This window comes from Camelus dromedarius, chromosome 22 (assembly GCF_036321535.1).
Source record: "Camelus dromedarius isolate mCamDro1 chromosome 22, mCamDro1.pat, whole genome shotgun sequence".
Taxonomy (NCBI): Eukaryota; Metazoa; Chordata; class Mammalia; order Artiodactyla; family Camelidae; genus Camelus; species Camelus dromedarius.
In genome coordinates, this window is record NC_087457.1 from 11418790 (window position 1) to 11436210 (window position 17421).

General features: G+C 39.0%; 1 protein-coding gene across 4 annotated transcripts in view; it reads left to right on the forward strand.

The window, feature by feature from the left end:
- Positions 1–17421, forward strand: part of ZMAT4 (zinc finger matrin-type 4) — a 416088-nt gene that overhangs the window by 177857 nt on the left and 220810 nt on the right. For 3 of the 4 annotated variants that reach the window (XR_010377315.1, XR_010377314.1, XM_010976927.3), the window contains exon 5: positions 6966–7193. The exons of the other annotated variant lie outside the window; for it this stretch is intronic. Coding sequence is in view for 1 of the 3 variants with exons in the window: in XM_010976927.3 (XP_010975229.1) it covers positions 6966–7193 (228 nt within the window). In the remaining 2 variants the exon portion in view is untranslated. The remainder of the gene's footprint in view (positions 1–6965; positions 7194–17421) is intronic. 4 annotated transcript variants of the gene reach the window in all.

The following is a 17421-nucleotide window of genomic DNA, read 5'->3' on the forward strand; positions in this document are numbered from 1 at the left end:
ATGTTTTATAATGTTCCTTAATTTCCTTCATGGCATCGAAAAAATAGCTTGTGGATTTTTCTATTTTGCAGTCTATTGAATGGCAGAATTCCCTTGCAAACATATCAGATGAGGAGGAAGAGAGATATTTCATTTTTTCTAAACATTAGGGCTATTTCGAGATCCGCTATACAGTGGGGGAGGAGTTTCCTTGTATCTTTTGGAGAAATAGAAGCTGGGGCTTTAACATCGTTTTCTGACTGAGCAAGCTCTCCCAACCTATTCACCACCCCCTAAAATTAATAAATAAATCACTGCAAATAAAATCTTATGAGATTTAATTTAAGACCTGGTTGTGGCACCAAAGTTCCCCTAAGCAGTGTTTCTAGACTTTGCACTAAAACAAGTGAGCATGGAATGTGGTCTCTATATAGGATGAAAAACACACATGTTTTTACCCTGCATCAAAGAATATACATTCATGACTATAAAACAAATCACCCATGATCCTCGACTTAACATAACCATTGCTATGATTTTTATTTATAGCCTTTTAGTGTTTATATACAGTTTTATACATCTCTGTGTATAATTTAATAAGTAAGTTGGTTTACACTCTACATATAACCTTCATCTTTTAGTTTGTATTATATCCTGATCACTTCTCCAGGTCACTGAATATTTTTTCTAGAACATCGTTTTGATTGCTGCAAGGTATTTCAGAGTATAGAGATTCACAGTTTACTTAATCCATCCCCACTTGTGAACATCTAACTTATTTTTAAGCTTATAACATAAGTTTAATGAAACCATCAAATATTTAAAATTTAGCTCTCATGAGCCATTTATTAAAATATGAAAATCCCCCGAGTTGATATTAACTGAAATTTACTAGCACTTTTCATCATTTATTCATCACATGTTCATTGGGCGTTTCCCAGCTGTACCAGAGGCACTGTCCTCGGCGAGAGGCACAGAGGAAATCTACATTTTGAGCCCCAGCTTGACACGGTTTGTACTGAGTTGAGACATTTACCTGCAGAAGAGGCTGGACTGTCTGGAGGCCGAGCTGTCAATGTGTCCAGAAAGCCGCCTCCTCAGCCAGGCACTCTGTCCAGCCAAATTTAACTGTCAACAGCATTTGCAAAAAACAAACAAAAAACCAAAAAAACCCCCCAAAAACAGTGATACTTGCCAAAGAATTCCTGCTACCATTAATTTGATTTAGGATGGGAAAAAAGAGAGAGAGAAGAAAAGAAAGGCAGTTTATCATTGGGACTGGAAATCAGAAAAAAAAATGATTTTAGAGAAAATGCCTATTTCCAAATAATCCCTACCGAGAACACGTGTTAAAGCTACGAAATGTGTTCTGGCTGTGCAGTTAATCTGTTTGTTTCTTTGACCTATTGCTTGGCATCACTGGAGACTGGTTGACATTGAAATATGGTGCTGGTCCTCAATTGAGTCAGAAGATCTGGTCTTTCCTGTTTCCTTTGCTGCTTATTAATTAGGGGCACTATGCTGGTTGATTTATCTCCCTGACCTTCAAGATGGCCCATTGGTCAAACTGGATTTGGGGGCAATTTAAATTAAAAAAATAATACATGGAGCAGACATAATAGAATAAACTGCATAATACCCAAAAAAAAACTTGAAAATTAATATTGGGGATAAGAACCTTTAGGTGAGAAAACCACCTACTTTTAAAAACAATGTATCATGGACTGTATTTTATTTTATTTTAAAATTTTTATGCAATTTTTAAAGGTTACTTTTCATTTACAGTCATTACACATTTTTGGCTATATTCCCAGTGTGGTACAATACATCCTTGAGTTTGTCTTACACCCAATAGCTTGTACCTCCCACTCCCCCATTTCTGTACTGTCCCTCCCCTTTCCCTCTCCCCACGCATCACCACTAATTTTATTCTGTATCTGTGAATCTGCTTCTTTTCTTGTTATATTCACTGGTTGGTTGTATTTTTTAGATTCCACGTGTAAGTGATACTGTACAGTATTTGCCTTTCTCTATCTGACTTATTTCATTCAGCATAATGCCCTCTAAACCCATCCATGTTGCTGCAAATGGCGAAATTTCATTCTTTTTTAATGGTTGAGAAGTACTCAACCATAATATATATGTATATCCACTGCGTGAACTCACAAGTAAACCCGTGAGATCTGGCAGGGGATCCTGTCTGCTTAGTTGAAAGAAAATGTGCTCTGATCTCCTGAGAAATTATTTCCAAACTTTTCCCTAATTCCTTTCTCCAGTGGGATGGCAAATCAGATCTGACCCCAGAAGCTAGGGAGACCAGCTCATCCCAGTTTGTCCTGAAGTTTCCCTGTTTTAGCTCTGAAAACCCCACGTCCTGGGGGCCCTCTCGCAGTCCCAGGCAGACTGGGATGTTTGGTACTATGCCAGAAGCTGGGCTGAGGGTTTGGATGCTGTGAAAAATGAGTCAGAGTAAATGGCTTCCTGTTTGACAGTAGCATTTCCAGAATGAGATGTGTAATTTGTACTCTGAAATGCATAGAGATAACCTGGTGGAAGTCAGAGGCATCAGAGGTTTGCCGAAGTTCACACAGCTCAGTGGTGGTGGCGTCCAGTCCAGCTTTGGCTTCCAGTTTTGGTTCAAAGCTGTTTCCATTCCCTTCTTGCTACTACCTTTGTTGCCTTTATCGGGGCTATAAACTGGGTTTAGATTGGTGAAGGCAGTTGAAAACAGACACATGAGAAAAATTAAACTTTGGGGCTGTATCCAAGATGGTAGAATTATTACAGAGAAGAAGTTACAATGCAGATGCAGCATCCAGCTACTCTCTTATGTGCAAGATAAGATTATCTCCTTTGATGGATATTCTGTATTGTGCATCGCTCCTGCCAGAATGTGGTGGGTAAGGTATCAATTGATAAAATCAACTCTGAAATGTTTTCTTAGGGCCCAGTTTCGAGAAAAGTAAATTATGCTTCAGGAGTCCGCCTCCATTCAGACTGCAAACATTTGATATGTTTTCCATTTCTATCAGAAACTATAGGTGGCTATAAATCCTCAGAAATTGATAAAGATGCAGGAAACTTTGGAAGCAAGATCCAATTTCCTTCAGAAAAGTGAATAGAAGTTCTTTCACATTACAGATCAACTGCATACTTGTAGCTTTTATTAGCATTTCTGAGTCACAGCAGAATGAAACTGGGTGGCTGTTAGGATTTCACGGCCCCCGTTTGAGCTTTCTTGTCACATTTTGATGTATTACCAACTCTCACAATGAGGCTTTTAAGAGACTTACTGTTTCTCTACGTCCCTGTAGAAATAATACCATTAGGTTTCATCTGAGGTAGCTAGACCTTCTCTGATGAAATCTCTGTATAGGTAGGGAAAGACTCCTAGAGACTGCTATAGTACCGGCATTTCTTGAATTAAAGTGTCATTTTGCAAGTATTTATTTCTACATCAGTTATTTATTTTTGACTGAGGTATAGTTGATTTACAATATTGTGTTAGTTTCAGGTGTACAGCCTAGTGAGTCAATATTTTTGCCAATTACATTCCATGATGGGTTATTACAAGATATTGGGTCTAATTCCCTGTGCTATACAGTAAATCTTTGTTGCTTATCTATTTTATGGTTAGTATTTTGTATCTGTTAATCCCATGCTCTTGATTTGTCCCTCCCACCCCATTTGTTAACCGCAAGTTTTCTGTATCTGTGAGTCTGCTTCTGTTTTGTATAAAGATTCATTTTTATTAGTTTTTAGATTCTACATATAAGTGAGGTATCTTCATATATGTACCACATCTGTTGATGGGCCTCGGGTTGCTTCCATGTTTTGGCTATTGTAAATACACTGCTGTGAACATGGGGGTACGTGTATCTTTTTGATTTAGTGTTTTCATTTTTTCTGAATATACCCAGGATTGGGGTTGCTGGATCATGCAGTAACTCTATTTTCTGTTTTTAAAGGAAACTCCATACGGTTTTCCATAGTGGCTGCACCAGTTTACATCCCACCAATAGTGTACGAGATTACCTTTTCTCCACATTCTCACCAGCTTTTGTCATTTGTAGACTTTTTGAGGATAGCTATTCTGACGGGTGTGATGTGATTCCTCAGTGTGGTTTTGATATGCATTTTTCTAATAATTAACCATGGTTGAGCTTCTTTTCATGTGCCTGTTAGCCGTATCTTCTTTGGAAAAATGTCTATTCAAGTATTCTGCCCATTTTTTGATTGGATTGTTTGGGTTTTGATATTGAGTTGTGTGAACTATTTGTGCATTTTGGGAATTAAGCCCTTGTTAGTCATATCATTTGCAAATATTTTCTCCCATTTCCTTTTGTTGATGGTTTCCTTTGCTGTGCAAAAGCTTTTAAATTTAATTAGGTCCCTTTTGTTTATTTTTGCTTTTATGTCTTCTACCTTGGGAGACTGACCCAAGAAAACATTGGTATGATTTATGTCAAAGAATGTTTCACCTATGTTCTCTTCTAGGAGTTTTATGGTTGCAGGTCTAACATTTAGTTCTTTAAACCATTTGAGTTTATTTTTGTATATGGTGTGAGGAATGTTGTAACTGCATTGTTTTACAGGTGGCTGTCCAGTTTTCCCAGCACCACTTGCTGAAGAGACTGTCTTTTCTCCACTGTATATTCTTGTCTTACTTGTTGTAGAGTAATTGACCATAGGTGTATGAGTTATTTCTGGGTTCTCTATTCTGTTGCGTTGATCTGTGTCTGTTTTTTGTGCTAATACCATGCTATTTTGATTACTGTAGCTTTGTAATATAGTCTGACGTTTGAGAGGGTTCTTTTAGTTCTTTTTTTTCCCCCCCTCAGGATTGATTTGGCTCTTCTTGGTCTTTTGTGGTTCCATATAAATTTTAGGATTATTTGTTCTAGTCCAGTGAAAAATGTCCTGGGTATTTTGATAGAGATTGCATTAAATCTGTAGATTGCTTTGGCTAGTATGGACATTTTAATAATGTAGATTCTTTTAATCCAAGAGCATGGAATATCTTTCCACTTCTTTGATCGTCTTCAGTTTCCTTCATAAATGTTTTATAGTTTTCAGTGTATAGGTCCTTCACCCCCTTGGTTAATTACTCCTAGGTATGTTATTTTCATTTTTGATATGATTTTAAGCAAAGTTTTTTTTTTTTTTTACTTTCTCTTTTTGATATTTCATTAGTAATGTATAGCAACCCAAAAGATTGCTGTATATTAATTTTGTATCCTACAACCTTCTGAATTGATTTATTCTAATAGTTTTTGGGTGGGGTTCTCCATTTGAGTATCATGTCATCTTCAAATAATGACAGTTTTACCTCTTCCCTTAACAATTTTGACACATTTCATTTTACTTTTCTTGTCTGATTGCTGTGGCTAGGACTTTCAATACTATAGAATACTTCCGTTACTATATGTTAAATAGAAGCAGCAAGAGTGGGCAACCTTGTCTTGTTCCTGAATTTAGCAGGAAGGTTTTCAACTTTTCACTGTTGAGTATTATGTTGGCTGTAGGTGTATAAGTTATTTAATCTAAAAATATAAGAGTCCACATAAAAATTACTTGAAAGCTTGGGGAGTTGAGTAGGTGGTTCATTAATTTGCTATGGAGGTTCCAGATCTCAGATTTTCCTTGGAATGACTCTCATTCTCAAGGTTTTGCCAGCTGAACTCCACATCACAGAGGCAGGGAGAAAACAGAAGGCATTATTATAGTGCTTTATGACTAATGGGCCATGTGAGAATTTTAATTTTTTTCACTCTCCAAAGGATTTAGATCAGCATATTGTTTTCTAAAATTAAAATAAATCCTATATAAAATACAAAAATGACTGAGGTCTAGGGGTAAAAATCCCTTTGCTTACTAAAAGGTATGTAAATAGTTCTTAGGGGTATTAAAAGGAATGTTGGTCTTGGAAGTTAAGGAATTGGTTTGGCATCCTACCTTTACCATAATTAGTTATCTTACCTTTGGTAGAGCATTTGGCATCCTTGAAGTCCATCATTTGAGAAACGGGACAATGACCTGAGTCATAGTTATTAGAAGGATGAAAGCAACTTGTATGTTGTAATGCATTTAAAAAGTTATTTTTATTTCCTGTTAGTAAACTCCTCCAAGTTAGAGTCTTTTTTTTTTTTTTTCCGTCTTGGACCCAAAATAACTGTAAGCTCACAATGGAATGTGTTAATCACTGAGGCTGTGCAATCTCAAAATAGTGATAGCATGTCTGTTCAGTTTAGATAAGCAACATCTGCTCTGTAGTGTTTTGTCTTTTTGGTCTCTTAAAAAAATTGTACTTTCGACATCAGTTTTAGCTGGTAGGGGTTCAAAATAACCTGTCACAATAAACAAAAGTAACTGACAATAAAATTAACATGATTTCGTCAATTGGTACAATCCATGCAACTGAACCTGCTTTCATCACTTTGGCAAATCCTTTATTTATTAGTTATTTCCATTTATAGCACACACATGTCTAATTCATTCATTCAGAATCTTTCAAGTTATTATTGTTTGATGTTTACTTCAAGTTTTGGCTTCAGTCTGATTCATAGATCACTCTCTTACCTCCAAGAATTTACTTTGGTTTATCTTTTTCTTTTTTTTTCCTTAACAGAGGTACTGGGGATTGAACCCAGGACTTCATGCATGCTAAGCATACACTCTACCACTGAGCTATCCCCTCCTCCCAAACGTTTATTTTTTAAAACCTTTCTTTCCTCCTAAAGGATGGTTTCCTGAACTATCAAATGTAACCATAAAAAACTGCAAACTCTGATCATAGTATTTAGGAATTTTTAGTTGGAGCCCAACGTCAGACATGAGGGCTGACAAAGATCATTCTCCCGGTCTAGGTGAACTTTTGGGTTTCTGAGCTCTAGAATGCCCATGAGACTCTTCCATCTTCTGATACTGGGGACCCGTGCACTCAGTAAGGGACTAACCTGGTTCTGTCTGGTTGTCGTCCTTGCCAGCAACACCTCTGGGCGCACTTAAACCTCCGAGGGTGGACGCGGCTCCAGTGGTCTCATCTCCCTATCAAAGAAGAGACTCAGACCGATACTGTGGGCTCTGTGCTGCCTGGTTTAACAATCCTCTGATGGCCCAGCAGCATTACGATGGCAAGAAACACAAAAAGAACGCGGCAAGGGTTGCTTTATTAGAACAGCTCGGGACAACTCTGGATACGGGGGAGCTCCGAGGTAAGAGATGCTTTTCTGCTTTCTGCCACTGGACCAGGCTTTCAGAGAAGGAACTGTGTTTTCACAAATTGGGATGATTCTTCTTATTCTTGGGCTAACTAAGGAAAATTCTAGGCTCGTCCAGAAGGAATAGAAGAACAAGGTAATGAACAGAAAACTAACTTTCGGAATCTCCTTTCTTCCCAAGTATTTGTTACTGCCATATTTTTATTGGCTACTTTTCAGATCAAAGCCGCTCATGCACGAACCAGATTTTTTTCCTCCTTCTTTATCTTTGAGCATCTTCTTGAATGAGTGTTTTGGTACATAAGCAATTTGATTACGTTGGTTGGGGAAGCCTCACCAAGGGAGGGGCTTGAGTTGGATTTAGAAATGAGGGTGGGCATGTGAGCGGGTGAGAAGTCATCCCATGTGAGCAGAATCATCGTATATGCACAGGCAAAAATAGGAAAACATAATGAACACGTTCTCGTGGAAGAATCCTATTGTCCAGCATAGATTTAAGATCAGAGATCCCTTAGGGCATCTGTGAAGCTTAATGAGAAACTGATTTTTCCAAGATTAAAAACAACAAACAGGAGCAAAAATTAAAAAAAAACTTTATTTTTTGTGTAGGTTTTCTAGTTCTAGAAAAACAACACAGAATTTACTGTTTCAGTACGTAGTATAATCTCACTGCAGATGTTTTGGAATTGTTGGTCCTCGTGCTGTTTGTTGGGGCATTTCTCGTGTTTTCAGTCTATGCCTTGTTAAAAAATACAGGAGGAGTGTTTTCTAGCTGAAGGCCTCTCCACGACTGGCTGTTACGGGCAGATAACAAGTCAGCTCAGTGATTTCTCCACAGCAGGCACCGAGGGAGAAAAATAGGGCTTTATTTATGTTTTGTGCCAGATATTATGACTTGCGGAAGAATTATTCCTAGAGCATGCTCTTCTTGCCCGTTTTGAATGATCAGTGCTGCATCTTTTATGTACAACTCATCTTAATGACTTGGGCGTCTGCCTTCTGTAACGTCTGAGGGCTTGTCTTTTATGCGGAAGACAAAAAGGGCTGCTCTTTGACTTGATAACTCAATGCGACTGTGACTCAGTAGCACATGAGATGCGATTAGCATTGAACACCATGCCCTTGAAACCAACCTTTTCACCCACTCTAGGTGACGTCTGGATAGACATTTATTCAGGCATTAAATATTGCAGAAGCTTGAGGAATAAAGCCATGAGGATAACCCGGCATGTTTTAAAGTGCACGCACGCGCACAGACAACCTATTTCTAGAACACTTCTAATGCCCGATCAATTAATAAAGGCAAGACTGCTAATCAGTAAATACAGACATATTCATAACTGTTTAAAAAAAATGGTATCAAGCAGCTGGAGCATGATATGGCCGAGTCACAGCTTTCTCTCTTTCCTAGCACGTCATCTTTTAAAACACTACATCGTTTACCGGTTTATTATGGTTTTCTCGATTTTATCTTTTTTCCCTACACCCTCTGTAGATTGTTAGTAACTGGGAAGCAGGCCTCTGTGTTTGTTTTGCCCACTGATGTGTTCAAAAACACCTAGGGCAGTGCGGGACACAGAGGGAGGCACTCAATACTTGCTGAATGAATGAATAAATGGAGGAAGCAAAATGTAAAAAATCACCTAAAATGTAGGTAAAAATCACCTACATTTTTAGCATGACAGTCATTTTCATTTCTAAAAGGATCCTACTTGAATCATTTTACAAGGACTGATTTATGATTTTTTCTTCTAATGAAAAAAAGTGGTGTGTATTTTCCATATGGTGAAATGCAGATATATTAAGTGTTACAGTTCAGTGAGTTTCGATGATGCAAACACCTGGGGAACCCGCACTCCTATGGAGATCCAGAACTTTCCTATCATGACATAATTCCCACGTGTCCCTCCCCAGTCGATCGTAACCTCCATTCCAGGGAACAACTTTTCTTATTTTTCACCATATATTAGCTCTGCCTTTTCTAAAGCTTCACAGAAACACCAGCAGGAAGTATATTTTTCTGCGTCTAGCTTCTCACGTGGGTTTTGAAATGTATCCATTTGTTGTATATAAAGCAGAGTGTTCCCCTTGCCCTTTGCCACCGAGTGGGTCTCCACTCCACCAAAATTCCGGAGTTTGTCTGCCCGTTCCCCTCTTGATTTTTTTTGTGCTTATCCATTCATTAATATTGTTTCTGCTGTTGCTGTTGAAAGATGTTTTACTTCTCCTGTTAAACACCTTGGAGTAGACTTGCTGGGTCATACACTGGGTGTGTTTTTAATTGTATGAGAAACTGCCAGAATGTTTCCCAGAGTAGCTGCATTATTTTGCGTGCTCTAAAGTAACATGTGTGAATTCCATATCTTCACCAATACTTGTTTTTATCAGTCTTTGAAATGTTAGCCATTCTAGTGGGTATAGAAGAGTATTTCATTATGACTTTAATTTGCATTTCCTTGTTGACTGATGACGTCAAGTACTTTTTAAATATATTTATTGGTCATTCGTATATCTTCCCTGTGAAGTATCTGTTCATGTCTTTATTTCTTTTTAAATTTGGTTGTTTGCCTTTTTTTAATTGAGTGGTAAGTAGAAGGTTTTCATGTAGTATCAATATAAATCCTTTGTCAGATAGATGCATTGTGAATATTTTCTCCTAGTCTGTGACTTGGCTCTTCATTTTCTTGAACAATATCTGGGAAGCAGACTATTAAACTATGGAAGTCTAATTTATCCTTTTTCTTTTATAATCATTGCTTTTTGTGTCCCATCTAGAAGATTTTTGCCTGCACTCATGATCAAAGATATTCTTGTGTATTTTCTTCTATACGTTTCATTGTTTTTGCTTTTACATCTAAGATTATGATGTATCTCAAATTCACTTCTGTGTATGGTGTGAGGTAGGGGTTGCAATTCACTTTGTTTTCATATAGTTGCCCAGTTACTACATAAAATTTATTGAAATTATTTTCTTTTCCTCATTAGATTTTCTAGGTGCCTCTAGTGAAAATCTACTGATAGTGTGTGAGTCTGTTTCTATATAATATATTGTGTTTCGTTGATTTATTTGTCTCTCTTTATGCCAGTACCATGAGGTATCTATTTTTTTTTTCAGTATTAGAGAAGTTCTGACATCAGGGAGTGCAAGTTACCCAGTGTTGTTCTTCCTTCTCAAGATTGTTTGGCTGTTCTAAATCTTTTTTTCATTTCTGTATAAATTTTACAATCAGCTTGTCAATCTCTACATAGAAAGTTTGTTGGAGTATTGAATGGAATCTAAATCTGTAGATCAATTTGGGGAGATTTATTTAAACTACTCACAATATTGAGTGTTATAATCCGTGCATGTCCTGTATCTCGCTGTTTACTTGTGTTTCTTTATGTTCTATCAGCAATGTTCTGTAGTTTTCATTGTAAAGATTTCACACATTATTTGTTACATTTATCCTTAAGTATTTTGTGCTTTTTAAGACTAGTGTAAATTATATTTTTGCAATTTCATTTTTCTGCGTTTGTTACTGATATACAGAAAATGCAGTTGATTTTTATACATTGACCTCAATTTCTCTGACCTACACGCAACTTCCTATTATTTGTATGTAATTTAATAGCACAAAAAAAGCTTACACCTTTTGTATTTTCTTGATATCCACACTATTTAGTCATCAGAACCTCCACAGAACTGTGTTAGCACTCTGGCCTTCCTTTGCTTCAAGCGGCAGATCAAATTGTTAAAAAAAGAAATTATCCTTGTAGATAAACAAGGGATTTTAAATGGGATTAGCCTAAATAGTTATTAATATGCATAACCTGGTTACTAACTCAAGGTTAGTGTTATTTGTTGCAGAAAATAGATGCTATCTGTCTCTACTTCCAAGTTCTAATTTAATAAGAAAAATGGTCACCTCTTCTGAATATGGGGTCCAATGTAGAAAACAAAGGAAGTTATTGAATTACAGAATTATAAAATTCAATGATCAGAAAGTACTTCAAAGGTTTTCTTTATAGTTTAAATTTCTTTGGGCTAGCATAAAACACAGACACAAGACAGTTTCTTATTTTGAAACAGTGAGAGTCTAAATTATAAAATGATAACTAGGTGAAAATAGAATATTCATTTTGTGGACCGTTATTATTTATTCCTTTAAAAGCTTTAGGTGAGGAAATGCACAGTTATTTCATTGTTTCAGAGGAAATTAGACTAACCTGGTATAATTCTCATCTAAAGACAGAGCAAAAGAGCTCATTTGAAAATTTAATGTTTCTGTGCATCATAATTTTTAGTGCTGGAAAGGACATCAGACATCATGAATTAGACCCCTTCTTTTTATAGAGCAGGTCTCTATTCGAGGATTGGTAAGGAATTAAACTCTACCCTTGAAGAAAGGATTATCAGGGAACACATGGACTTTGAAAACCGCCACAGTCAGTCCGAATGCAGGTGGACAGCTGTCCTATATGACAAACACCAGGCTGTCACACCCATGTAGACTTTGGAGATGAAAAACATCCCATCCGCAGGTGGAATTAATACATGCAGTAAACACATCAGGTCAAGGATTTTTTTAAAAAAAAATCAAAATCGAACAGAGATTTCTGCCTATTTTCACGAGAACCTGGTCAACAGAAAATAGTTTGTCTGAAGTCCTCTGTCGAAGACTGGATGCATGGTGTGGCTGGAACCCATGGCAGGGCACACGTTCCCAGCTACAGGTTGCTGGTGAATCTCCCTATGAGTGTTAAGCCATCCTTTCTTTATCCAACAAGCCTTCTCCGTTAGTATGTGGCTTGCAGGATTCCAAAGATTTGGGGACGAAATTGTTTGGCGACAACAGCCTAATACTTAGCTCCCGATCTCCCTGTGAGATGAAAGAAATAGCAGTTCTGATCAGGTGACTTGAAGTCAGGATTTTAGAAACAGGAAACTTGTTAGGGGTTACTTTTTTAAGTCCTCCATCACTCCTTCGTTTATTTATTCATTCACTTCCCCCTTCATTCTGCCAATATTGAATTCCTATTTGGTACCAGGCATCGAGTGCTGGAGATGCTACGGTGAATAAGAGAAGGTTCTGAACTCAGGAAGAAGACAGGCAGCGAGCTTGCTAAGTGTGTTTAACCTGTGACAAGTGCTAATGGGGAGCAGTTTCTTTTACATGGGACGGTTCGTGACAGCCTTTCAGAGAAGCTGACATTTTGAACTGTGACCTGAAGAAGGAGATGGATCCATACATGAAGCACTTGCTGCTTCAAGCAGAGGTGCCGGCAGGGGCAAAGGGCCCCGCGTGGGGACGTCACTTGGCCCCTTCGAGTTGGGGGCAGAGGTCCCGATGCTAATGAGAGGAGAGGGCTCAAAAGTGAGGTTAGGCTGAGAGAAGGTCACACCGCGTAGATCCTAATAGGTCCTTGTAAGAAGCTGTGATTAATCTAAGTGCACACAGGTGTTTGTATCTCCTCTTCCTTGTGAATCCAAATCCTCCACCTTCTCTTGACTTCCGGGCTTAGCTCATTTCCGTTCGGGGTCACCAGCTCCTCCCTCTACCCAAGAATGGCTCCTGTTCCTGTGACTCCTGTGAATGAACCCTGTACCTGCTTCCTTTGCCCAAGGTCATGTTTCTCAAACCACTAGTAGGTTGGTAGGGGAGCAACACTTCCTGGTAAGAGGTGCCTCATTCATGCATTGTTTTCAGGGCTAAAAAACAAAGAAACAAACACTGGGAATTCCTTTAGTATGAAGGTCACGAACAACTGATCTAGGTGTCTTTAATAGTGTTGGTGGGGGGTGGGAGACCAGAAATCTCTTGACAGTCATTGAGTTGAGGAGGAAACCAAGCTTGGGAACAGCATGTTGGCTTTTGCAGGAGAGCAGGGGTATTAGAAGAAAACGTATTGGGTGCATCTAGGCATGCTGAGTGTTTACTCACAGGAAAATGGACGTACCAAATACCCTATGAAGACTTCATTTCAGAACAGAGGATTCTGGCCACAGATTAATTCTTGTCTAACCGGGCAGGTAAAAGACCCATATGAATGGAGAGATGGAACTCCCAGACCTTGAAGGGCAACTGGAAGATACGCAAGTCCAGCAGCTGGGTAGGACCACACTGCAGGCTGAGGGCACAGCTGAGGCAAAGGCATGGGAACCAGGATAGCAGCAGCGCCCCCTGGAGGAGCTGTATGGAATGGCTGGGGTTGAAGGCCAGGTTTGGAGGGATCATGGGAGAAGCTGCCGGAGAAATTGTCAGATCAGAATGGGAGCTGAATATTCCACTTAACCCTGAAGACTATAGGGAGTAATTGAAAGATTTTTTGGGCAGGAAAGTTACATGTTGATATTTGTATTTTTGAAAGAGATCTCTACAGACAGCAACATGGAGGCTGGATTAGAAGGGGAACTGGAAGGGAGGCAGGGAGATTTACTGGGAGGCTACTGATTTCATCTAGTGAGAAATTATGCTGCTTGAACTAAAGAAAGTAGCAGCAGTGGGGAGATCAGTAAAGGGAACAAAAGGAGAAATAAATTGGATGGGAATTCAACAGAATCGGGTGGACAGTTGGTCCTCCAGGGCCCCTTGACAGCTGTCCCTTCCAAGTAGAGGCTGAGTCTTGGATTTACTCTTGACCGTCCATGCTGTATACCCAGAGGCTGCCAGAACCTTCACTGGAGCGTGAATCCCAGTGCTGGGCATTTGGTGTTACCTGTCCTGATACTTTCAACCCAGTCTTGGCAAAGATTTGGCTTGGCAAAGTTTCTTGAGGGCAGGGCTCACATCTTTTTTGTATCACCCACAATATCCAAAACAATATACTGCTGATGGTAGATCCTGCCTGGATGCCTGAGATTTCAGTGGTCTCACTCCTGTTAACCAACCGAAAGACCGCAGCCCCCACCTTCTCCAATTTCTCCGGTGCACTCAGAATCACGGGTCTCAAACAGATGATCAAACATTTCCCAGGGCTGCATACTTGATAAAAAAAAAATTGCTCAAAAATTTCTCAAAAAAGGTGTAATTTTTATGATTAAAACACAAGCATTAGTTCATTCCTTATACAAATATTTTTGATCTCTGAAGGCTGTATATATTTTATCTAGTTGAGAAGCAGCAGAAAATAGGACCCTGAAGCAGATGTGATAATTATAGGACACAATTCTAAATTGAATGTTAGGGGAAGAGGTGCCAGGAGAAGATGCTCAGCTTCGATTACACCTGGTTATTTTTGCATTATTATTTTTAATGTGTTTTGACACCTCAGCTGTTGCATCTAGACTCACTCTGATCTCCAGAGCCCACATTTTGGGTTAGATAATTAAACTGCTTAAACGGCTGGTGTTCATATTATTGGAGTTGGAAAATAGGGTGACATAGAAGAGATCATACTCCCTTCCTTCCTTCCTTTCTTTCTTCCTTCCTTCCTTCCTTCCTTCACACTTACTAAGTACCTGTGATGTACCAAGTGAAGTTATACGGAATATTAAAATATCTGTGACTCATCCTCTAACCTCAAAGGGTTTAAAGTCTGGAGAGGAGCAGTGAGGGGCAAGCAAGATAATACCTTTATTGAAATAAGTAGAACACAAAACATGGAGGGGAAAAAAAGGAGCTCAAAAGCCATCCCAGCATGATGCTTTGGGAATTGCAAATAGAGGAAAAAATGACTTCTAACTTGGAGTTAGCATCAGGACACGTGGAAACTGGTAAACAGGTTCTTTAGAGCAGCAGGACCAAAGTCGTGGAGAGACGGAAGCGTGAGCATGGTTAGCAATCAAGTTGGGTGGGGTTAGAGGTGTAAGTGAGCTAAAGCCGAGAAGACAGATTAGAAGCAAACAATAAATATCCCAGCATGTCAGGCTAAGCTGAGCTTTATTTGAAAGCCACTGACTTTTTTTTTTTTTTTTTTTTTTTTTTGAGTAGAGAGATGATCGGTGTCATCAGTGCTTTAGGGGGATTACTGGGTGATGGATTGGAGTCGGGGATTCAGAGGCCAGGAAACTGGACAGAACTGATGCAGAGTCCATGTGAAAAGCCTGGAGGGGACTGAGGTCCAGCGGGGGGAGGGGAGAAAGGGGACACGTGAAAGATACACGTACTTCTCTTCACATGGCTCAGCAGACTCTCCCCCTTAGCAAAACGAAAAGGAGGTTGAGCATGAGAATTTGCAAAGACCAGGCCTTGGGAACACGAGTGGGGCAACTATAAATTTAATGAGTAATAGGAGTAATAAGTTAAATTTCTGCTCACTCTCAAATCCAACAAGAAATGCAGTTAATGAACTTTCACAGTTGTCTGTTTACATCAGGGCCATTCTTTCTTCAGCCGAGACAGCTTTTTGTCCATTATTGTTATTCATGATGCCGGTGGGTGGAACACTTGTCAGAGGAAGCCTGGTTAATGCTTCATCTTCACTGACTAGGTTCCAGAGAAGATGAGCCTGGCTTTTTGAAATGGAATCATCCTGCCTCCATTTATGCATGGTGGGCAAATTCATCAAGCAGAGAACTGGAAACCAACTAGGGCTTCTAATTTCAGACCAGGATAATACATTGGGAAGTCCTAAATGGGATACATGGAACCCCAGTGTTCTTGGTTTTGAGGTGTTGACCAAGAAAAAAGCAAAGGCAACATGAAAATGCATCCACTAAAAATCCGGGTCACTTAAGCGTTCTTCAGATGCCAATTTTGGCCACACCCAGGAAGCCGACAATACAATGTGAAGCTGCTGACTTTCCTTCCCCAGTGCTCTAAGGCCCTTGCTTGGTATTGATTGAAGATCTCTATTGTTTAGTTTAAGCTCAAGAACCATGATAGTATTTTGCAAGAGCTCAGCACAGTGTTTTCCTAAGGTTTTAGGAACCCGTATCTACCATGCTGGGTCTTAAATAGCTGTGGGCTTTGTTTGTTGGCCTTTGTCATTGAACAAAATAAAGGACGCTTGCGAAAAGATGCAGAATCAGGAGAACCCTGTCTTTTAACAAATAGGAAACTATTTCCTTTGTTTCTAAAATTATAGCTTTAACTCCATGCAAAAAAGTAATCATGGGTGTCTTTTTTTTTTTTTTTAAGCTGCTACAGCTAGACCTAATTTTTTGCAGTAGATGGGATTCTATAAAGTCGATTGTGAACTGAGATGAAGGTATCCAAACAAATGTCAGGTTTACTCCAAGCAGAACCTACCTACTGATGTTTTTTTCACTGTCTCATTTGACTGAAATTTACTGAGCACTTCCATGTAACAGGCATCATAATAAACCCTGGAACACAAAGATGCCATTGTCCTGGAAGATAAAAGAAGACATTCTCCCGTCTTCCAGAAGTCCACAGCATGGTGTTTGCTCTGGCAAGTGAAATATTGTGGAAAGCTTTTTACCAGAAGATCCCTGGTGTGTCTTGTGTATATAAAGGCATAGTGATATGGAGAGGGGAAAAAAAAGCACACACACACACGCACACACAGACCAAGGGGATAGTCCATTCTACACTTTCGATCTATTTTTTAAGCAGATTCTGCTGCTGACAGTTATTGTCTCAGGCACACGTTTCCCCCAAGAAAATTGGGGATTTTTTTTACAGTTGAGGTTGAGGTAAGGGAGGAAGCAGCTGGCATCCTGGTAAATTGTATCTGGGGCCTTTACATGGCTATATGCCCAGGCTTGAAACTGCTTATGTGAAAATGGAGAAATTCAGTCCGATGGATGCTTTGCTAGGATGGAGTCACCTGAAAGAAAGATCTCTTCATTTATTCATCCACTAGTCATACTTACTAGGTGATTCTCATGTTATATATTATCCTGCTCGATGCTGAGATGCAATCATGAATAAGGCATGGTCCTTGCCTGCAGGAAATTTTCATGCTAGTAGGAAGTGCAAGCATTTTCATATTATTTAAAGGATGTGTTGTTTACAATCCCCAAATGATTTACAGGTCTTTACTGTAAGAAATGGGAAATTTTTGCCCCAAATCTTGGGAAAACCACTTTGACTTAAAAATACACGAGAATAAAATTGAAGATTTCTTTAGAGATATGGAGGTTGGTGGGTGCCGCCAATGGAATCGTTATTTACCAAAACAGATCTTTTATTTGGAAGGTGTGTATGATGCCTCCATTAGCTAAGTGGGTTCTGAGGCCTGAGTAATGAACAACAACAACAAAAAGATGCAGTAACTTGAATTTGGAGTCTATTTTTGCAAAGTATGACAAATAAATGATGCATTTACTGAAATAGCT